The sequence below is a fragment of the Borostomias antarcticus genome, assembly GCF_949987555.1.
Source record: "Borostomias antarcticus genome assembly, chromosome: 6".
Taxonomy (NCBI): domain Eukaryota; kingdom Metazoa; phylum Chordata; class Actinopteri; order Stomiiformes; family Stomiidae; genus Borostomias; species Borostomias antarcticus.
This window is the reverse complement of record NC_140239.1, coordinates 26,978,324-26,987,368: the sequence shown is the minus strand read 5'-3', so window position 1 is coordinate 26,987,368 and position 9,045 is coordinate 26,978,324. Positions and strand designations below refer to the sequence as shown.

The window sequence follows — 9,045 nt, the reverse complement described above, 5'->3', positions numbered from 1 at the left end:
TCCCAGACTTGTACTGGGTGGAGTTAAAAAACGCATATTGAAACATGCATATGTAATCGAGTTGGATTGGTTAAACTCCCTCCTCAGGATAAACACGCCCCCCCTGCGCCATCGAATCGCCAGCTTTTCAGAGGCGTAGCTGATGTTTGTGTTGATGTACGGCTGTCATGTGCGTTGGCAAGTCAGAGGACCTGGGATCGAACCCAGTGTGGGCGAGTGAGGGCGGAACTGATACTGATGAGTGACGCAGTGAAACCCGTGACAGTGGTGCCGTGACCAGGATACCCAGTCGGGCTCAGCTCCACCAGCTGGGGGCGCTGTGGCATGCGGAGTGAGTTTAAGGGGGTAAGTGACAGTAACCGAGTTGCATTGGTTAAACTCACTCCTCCGTATAAACGCCACCCAACCCTCTCCGCCCCATCGAAGCGCTAGTTGTAGGAGCCGCGTTTAGGTTTATGTTTATGTCCAGATTTGAGCCTAATTTGCGTGTGTCAGTGTGCCCCCCCTGTAGGTGGTGAGCGCTCCCGCATATAGGGGTGCATGCAATGCGCAGCATGGAGAAGGAGGATACAGCAGATACCGTCATTGACGTTGCCTTAGTAGCAGGCACGGCCTCATGCCGAACATTTAAGATTTTCTATTTGTTATATTTATTTTTGTGAATAAACGTGACCAAAGAGCAACAGTCGACTCATCTCTGGATCAATGGATTAATGGATGGATTATTGAGGAATGGAGACAATGTTCACATAAGGAGAAAGGCTGTGAGTCTGACAACTGAACCTGCACTCCGAACGTGGTACAAACAATTGAACATTGGGGTTATAGGAAAAACCAATCTATAGTTTTTGCCACTTCACTAGTTTTTTGGTGGTGTAGCTGGCTAGATCGAACCCAGTGGGAGCAACACAGTGAGACCTGTGACACACACACCCTCTAGACACATGGGAGGGTGCAATTCAATTACAAACAATGTCATTCATTTTCAATGACACGCTCGCACACGTTGAAGCAAATCAAATCAAATCAAATCAAATCACACTTTATTTATGTAGCTCATTTCATACACAAAGGCAACACAATGCGCTTCACAGAAAGAAAGGGGGGAGATTATATATATATATATATATATATATATATATATATATATATATATATATATATATATATATATATACACACATACAGTATCCTAACCCAAATTCTCCAGAGGGAAGCAAAAAAATTGTTCCCCCTTCTGAGCCAATATAGGAGAACTGTAAAAATTACACACACACACACACACACACACACACACACACACACACACACACACACACACAGTCATGAAACCATGTGCGTGCAGAAGAAGGGCAAACACAAACACAGATAACCGCGAATGTGAACATGAATCTCTCGGCGCAAACGTCGTCCCGGTGGCTACCGCACACACACACGCCGCGCTGCCATGGATACAGAGGACGACTGGGACGAGCGGGGTGTCAGACGGACAGGCAGGCGGACAGACAGACAGGCAGACAGACAGGCAGGCAGGCAGACCGGACGGAAAGACTGCCTCCTCCTGACTCCGCCTCTCCTGACTGAAGAAGCAGGAACTAAAGAGCGAACTGGGAGAGGCCTATCGTGTTCTTTATTAGGCCGTTCGGACGCCGCCCTATTTCAGTCCAGGATGAACTTCCCTGTCCCGGTGGGGGCGACAGACTGAGGCGGGCGGCTCACAAGGTCCTGTAGGCAGGGAGGGAGACGAGGAGACAGCAGGCGCGGCCTGGAGGCCCACAACCACTCTACACTTAAGTCACACGGTACACTGTCACGTGTGTCACGTGTGTGTGCATGTATATGTGTGTGTGTGGTGTGTGCTTGTGCATGTATATGCATGTGTGTGTGTGTGTGTATGTGTGTGCATGTATATGTGTGTGTTTGTGTGTGATGTGTGCTTGTGCATGCATGTATATGCATGTGTGTGTGTGTGTGTGTGTGTGTGTGTGTGCGTGCGTGCGTGCGTGAAAACGGGTGGAATTCAGCCATCACAGAATAGATCATGATAGTAATTTCGATTTACAGTCTCCTCTTTCATCCAATTGTCTGCTGCATTCTAAAATAAGTGTGTGTGTGTGTGTGTGTGCGTGTGTGTGTGTCCGTGTGACTAATAAAGATAAAGCAGAAGTGAGACCACCGCTGGGATCCCTCTGCTGCTGTGTCACTGTGACAGATGTGGTAGGAAGCGGTTAGACACGCAGCACCAGTCCCAGGATGTACTGCTTCGGTCAGATATCACCGAGCGCCTTCCAGACGCTCCAGAACGCCAAAATAGGCCTGTCTGGGTTTCCCCAGGGCAAATATGGCCCTCCGGTCAATCCCTTCAGACTGTAACCTAAAACTGTCTTAATAACCAACGGCCCTTCCATTTTGGGGTAGTGAGAAAAACGTGTTTAGTCCCTCATCAAAGCGGTCGTATAAACACGGGAGCAACGGCCAGTAAAGGCAGAAGGACTAAGAGGGAAGCAGATCAATGCTAATGCAGCCTGAGACTTAGACTTTAATAGTCTGCGAGCCTCTGGTGGTCCTCATAAGACAAGGAGTCTGGGGCTCTTTTCAACAGAGCACTTTGTACTTCCACGCACTTAAGCGCGCACACGCACGCACGCACGCACACACACACGTGTGAACCTGGAGGCAGGCGTAGTAGCGTGACACACAAAATGAGACACACATACCCACGTACATACACGCTGTTGTATACATCTGTAGCTGAACACACACACACACACACACACACACACACACAGACACACACATATCTGTATATAAAACGTACCCATAACCCAACTATGCCATGAGGGAGGGAGGACCCCTGGCTACGTTTACACATTCTTTCCTGGGTGCGTTTGTGTGTGTGTGTGCGTGTGCGTGTGCGCGAGGGAGCGTGCACATGTCCCTGCCCAAAGAGATCTTCATCAATCACCCAGTCCTTAAAAAGAGAGCAACAAAACCACACACACACAAAGACGCACACACACAAACACACACAAACACACACACAAACAAACAAACACACACACACACACACACACAGCGTTCAACAGCTAAATCACTGAGATGTGATCCCTGCAACATGTGGTGGATCGTCAGAGAGAGAGAGAGAGAGAGAGAGAGAGAGAGAGAGAGAGGGAGGGAGAGAGAGAGAGAGAGAGAAAGAGAAAGAGAAAGAGAAAGAGAAAGAGAAAGAGAAAGAGAAAGAGAAAGAGAAAGAGAAAGAGAGAGAGGGAGAGAGCGAGAGACACCCACCCACACTACAAGCTATATACCTGTGTGCCAGACTAGGTGAAGTGATTGTTGGTGTTCTGTCTGCACGCACTCACATCCCAGGAGACATCTTGGTCCTCACGGCAACCGGTTCACTGAGTACTATAATCGAAGGCGATTGATTTCCAATAGAAGGGAAAAACCCCCAGGGTAAACACACACACACTCACACACACACACACACACACAAAGAAGCAAAGAAGAAGTCATTGGGGACGTTGTGGTGACCCGGAGGGAAGACTCCGAACCTTTGACCCCGCTCCGAGAGGGAGACCCCCCCCCCCCTCCCCCTTGATGGCGCCACACGCTCGCACGCTCCCTCCCTCTGCGAGAGGGACAAGGTGCGCGGGGGGGGGTGGGGCTTCCTCGTGATTGAGGGAGGATAAAGAAGCCTGGAGGGGGGGTTGGGGGGGGGTGGAGTACGGAAAAGGTGGCAACATCAAAGAGCGCCGTCCCCCCCCCCCCCCGCTCGCCGCCTGTCTGTCATACGGTCGCGTCGGACGCAACAAAGACGGCTTTGAAAGCGCCATCGCCCCGTCCTCTCCGTCTGTAGGGCTTACCGACGCAGGCGCGCACACACGCACACACACACGCACACACACACACACGCACAAACACATGCACACACACACACACACAATGCCCGTCCCCACCGTCTGTTACTCAGCGGGGTCTCTGATTGGAGAGCGCTTTAGGAAGAATCCGTCCTGGTTAGCATATTTGTGAGTGTGTGTGCGCCTGTGTGTGTGTGTGTGTGTGTGCGCCTGTGTGTGTGTGTGTGTGTGTGTGTGTGTGGGGGGGGGGGGGGGGGGGGGGTTGAGGCATGTTAATCAACAGAGACATCCCCTGCTGGGCCTTCTATTAGCCAGCCTTAGCCACTGCTATTGAACACTGCTACACACACACGCACACACACGCACACACACGCGTACACACACACGCACACACACACGCACACGCACGCACACACGCCCACACACACACACACACATGCACACACACGCGCACACACACACACACACGCGCACAAATTGACGGCCGCGGACCCTCATCTCTGGGCCAAGCCCTGTGGTGACCTCACGGCTCCTGGCCTATAATCACGTTATTCTCACATGACGACGTTCTCTATGGGACTGAGGCGCTGTTTTGACGATGGCCAAAGTGGGAGTCAGAGGGGCTGGGCCGGGGTCAGGGGCTCGCTGGGAGGCGGCTAATTCGGTCAGTGGGCTCGCTGGGAGGCGGCTAATTCCCCTCGGGGGGGGGGGACAGGGATTACTGCGGCCCTCACAGGGCAAACAGGCTCTTAGGATCTTCAATAGACTCCCGAGATGAATAGACCCCTGATCAATGGCGGGTCAATCCAAACGGATTTGGGCAGAGCGGGGGGGAGCTTCCGATAGGTCAACAAAGCCGTGGCCCCGCCTGGTGCCGAGCTAGCTGCCTAGCCGGCCGAAGGCTTCTATCCAAAACTTCCTGCTTCCTTAACTTCCATTGGGAAAATGCGTCCGTGAAAAGCTGGTCCCACTTTAAAAGCCGGTTATGAAAGCTATAAGGCACAAAGTCTCGATAAGAGCTACATATGTGTCATAAGGCATCTATAACCATATATTATGCGTTATAAAGGGTTCATAAATGAGGCATAACTGTGTGACACAATCACAGTCCGATCTGACTTTGAATATAACGCAAACCTTTATAAAGCATGACATCCTATACGGTTATAGATGCTATAGGTGTCACATCTAGTGCTTACGGAGACTTTATGAAGGAGTAGCGGAGCCGTTTTAAGCTGCACTTCGTCTGAAGTGGGACCGAACAGCTTGTTCTAGAAGATACCGATCACCAGAGCTTGGCCTCCTCCCACCATCGGTCACACACAGCGCCGCACAAACACACTCTCCTTTCTCCAAGCACACAACTCCTTTTTTTCTTTACTCCCAGAGAGGAACCCTTAAGTTAAAGGAGAGACCTAAAGGGATTCCTGGTGTGTGTGTGTGTGTGTGTGTGTGTCTGAGTGTGGTGTGTGTGTGTGTGTGTCCCTGGCACACCCCATGCATTGTCCCAGCTAACTGCCCTGATCGAGTTAGCGAGGGGAAACGTGGGAGGACACACACACACACACACACACACACTTACGTCCGTCTCTGGGGAGCGGCTAAGGAGGGCGGGGCGGGAGGGGACAGTGTGTGTGGCAGGCAGGCCCTGGCCACTCAGCTGACGGCCAGACAGCCGGTCGCCACGGCACCCCGGGTTAATGTGGCTGATCAATGCGTGCTGTGCCCGCCTGCCTGAAGCTCTGACTCACACAATGACGTACAGTATAATGTCATAACGGAGACAGCCCTATTCCTCTGCATCTGCGTGTGTGTGTGTGTCCTAATGGCTGTCCTCTGGCTGGACATTAAAGGCGGGGGGGAGGGGCATTTGCAACGGCTACACGGACAACAAAGGAGTGGGGACCGACCTCGCTGGGGACGCCAGCGGCACGCCGAGGCCGAGGCGCAAGCCGCGGCGTGCGCACGAGCGTCGGGCTCTCACCTCATCGAACCGGTCGAAGGACACTCCTTCTTGCAGGAATCCGGGCAGGTGTTTCTGCCAGTTGAACTCGTAGGACTTTGTCATGGTTGCTCACAAGCCTGAATGAAGAGAGAGAGAGAGAGAGAGAGAGGGATAGAGAGAGAGAGAGAGAGAGAGAGAGAGAGAGGAGGAGAAGAAGAATGGAACGTTAAGACACGCTGACCCGAAGAGAGGCGCAAAGCCTTTTTTATTTCTCACCGTACCTGAGAAGAACTCATAACTCAAATCGAATACGCGTTGAGAGCAGCTTCCTGGAGCGGCACTCGGCCAATCGTACGTCAGGAAGCCTCAAGCGGAACAAAGGACAATGAACAAAGAACAAAGCTACCTGCTTGGGGGGGGGGGGGGGGGGGTGAGGGGGGTGGAGGGGGAGAAGATCTATTCTTTTGGAGGATGATGATGACACCGTACGGATTTAGGCCTCTTGACGTCAAGCGAGCGTTAGCGTGAGCCGAGAGAGAACGAGGTGAGAGATTGAGTCTTGCACCGCTGTAAGAATAGACCGGGCGTCACGCGGAGCCAGACTTGCCAATCTTCTCAACGGAGATGTGTGAACGCGTGGGCGCAACTTCGGTTTTGGCACCGCCTGACTGCGTACTTATGGTGCGAATCGGTATATTACCCATCATACTAATGCACGGGCGTTGCGGTCAGCGGGTGGTACGCTTACGACCGCGATGTCCGACCATATTTGCTGATATCTCTCCCAATAGATCTACGCAAATGGTTAGGTCACTTTAGTCGTTGTTCCTGGAAACACTATCCAGTTGAGCGGTCTGACTGAAGCTCCTGCCATCTGTGCCTCAATAATGAACCCTCTTACAAAGTCACTTCGATCGTTTCCTCGTGCCAAAATGATTATATACATGCCACAGGGCTTGATGGGATGTTAATTGCCTAATTGTGTCGTGCGGGAAACCTTATGCTTCTTCACTCGTGAGGTATACACTTGAATACGGTGTTCAGATCATTCCTTTAAATTGTCACCAGCCTGTAAATCTGTACAAATAGTTCATTCTGTACATAAAATAGCTATTTATTTTAAATTATTACAAATCAGACCAACGATTCTAGCCTCATTGAGTGTGAAGGATGTAGCAGTGTACAGTATTTGATGGGGCTCTCGCTGTAGGTCAGTGTGCTCAGTCAATGTCACTGCTTGCTGTGTGAATGAGAGCTGATAAAGAGAGAGTAGACCACACGCCAGGAAGCTCCTGTTATGCCTCAATAGGAGAGCAGACCACAATAGAATGCAGAGTGCAGTATGCGTTTCAGACTATTGGGTTTATATGCACTACATGTTTCACTGTGTGTGTGTGTGTGTGTGTGTGTGTGTGTGTGTGTGTGTGTGTACTGTAGATGATCACAGATTACGTGCAGCCCCGGTTTTTCTCCCAGGGAGGGAAAACAGGATGTTGATAGAGAGAGAGATAGAGAGAGAGAGAGAGAGAGAGAGAGAGAGAGAGACAGAGGAGAGAGAGATAGAAAGGGAGAGAGATAGAGAGGGAGAGAGAGAGAGAGAGAGAGACAGAGAGGAGAGAGAGAGATAGAAAGGGAGAGAGAGAGAGAGAGAGAGAGAGAGGGAGAGAAAGAGGTTCTGCGTTTGATGTCGGTGCCCCACAGATCACACAGGCCACATCCCCGCACATCAAAACACTTCCACTGCGGCGGCCGGCTCGCCCGATCAAAGACAGGATGGCACGGACGACGGACGCCATAGCGGGCGCACAGCAGGAGGAAGCTGTTCTCGCTGGCGCACATCTGCTCTGGTTGCAAAGCAGAGCAGATCAGAGCCCTGTTACCGACCGTGAAACATATCGGCCAACGAGCTGCATAATAGATAATAATCCACATCAATTATGCCCTTTAGAAACCACCGCGGCTGATTCCAACGCCCCGATTCTGACCAGAGCACCGGTGACCCATGTAAGCTGCCCGGCACAGAGGGGGGTCAACCTGGTGTTTTAAACAGAGGCTGAGCGTACTGCATACTCTCAAAAAAGGGTTCTGAAAGGGTTCTTCCGTCGTCCCTGTGGCAGGGGAACCCTGTGAAAAACCCGTTATGAACCTTTTTTTGGTAGAACTTTTTTTTTTTCTTTCTAGCTAGAACCTTTGCTTGATGAAAGAGTTCTAGAGGGATGCCCTAAAATGGTCCTAGGCAGCACATGTTCTTCTGAGAGTGTGTGTGTGTGTGTGTGTGTGTGTGTGTGTGTGTGTGTGTGTGTGTGTGTGTGCCGTGGGTAGGGGAGGAGTGTGTATAACACTCACAGCGGTACAGCAGCCAGGCGGGAAGGCAGTCCTGCTGATGGTCCACATACTCACACTGATCCCACAAGCAGAACAGGGGAGACATGGAGACTCACAGCAGGACGGATGGAGGGAGAGAGAGAGAGGAGGAGGAGAGAGAGGGAGGTAGAGAAGGAAAGACAGAGAGTGAAAACCATGGGAAGCGCGGGAGAGAGAAGGAGACAAGAGGAAGAGAAGGCGAGAGAGAAAAAAAGAGAGAGAGAGAGAGAGAGAGAGAAAGAGAGAGAGGGAGGGGGAGGCCAAGACCCTTCAAACACAGCTCTCCTCCGCCATCTGTGGCGTCCTACCGGGGGACCCAAACAGACTTGCACGTCGTCCCGGGGGGACCCGAACACAGACGCACATGTCCTCCAGGGGGACCCGAACACAGACGCACATGTCCTCCAGGGGGACCCGAACACAGACGGACGCTTCCTGTCGAGATCAGTGGCCGAAGCCGGGCAAGCGGCCAACAGTACAACACTCCGAGGAAAAAGGCTAAATATACAAGAACAACAAGCTCAATATTGACAGCGCCACACTGAATATTCTAGAGAGAAAGAGCCGGCTGATTCCAAATGACGCAGAGGAGAAAACACAACATAAACAGCAGACTGTAGTTGTGGGGAATTCTGGGTAACCTTGATATGCTCAACCACATCACGGCGGTAGGCCCCTCTTGGCGTGTTTTCACAATTCTTATCAGTTCACTTCTTCCTGTACAAGTGTGTGTGTGTGTGTGTGTGTGTGTGTGCGCTGCCAGTGCACGTGAGTAGCAGAGGGAGGTGAGGGCGCTCAGAGCACCCTGACGAATCCCTGACAATGAGATAATTACGTTAGATAAAGTCCCCGGGAGGAGCCTCGCTCCCGGGCCGC

At 51.6% G+C, this 9,045-nt stretch overlaps 1 protein-coding gene across 1 annotated transcript in view; it reads right to left on the bottom strand.

Annotated features, from left to right (window-relative positions):
• The window catches only part of plcb4b (phospholipase C, beta 4b), a gene marked incomplete at its 5' end in the record, with an annotated part of 32,830 nt that extends 26,902 nt beyond the window's left edge, over positions 1 to 5,928 (bottom strand). Inside the window, one exon of the mRNA XM_084439270.1 lies at positions 5,845 to 5,928. Coding sequence (XP_084295396.1) covers positions 5,845 to 5,928 — 84 coding nt within the window. The remainder of the gene's footprint in view (positions 1 to 5,844) is intronic.
• Positions 5,929 to 9,045: the final 3,117 nt, after the last annotated feature.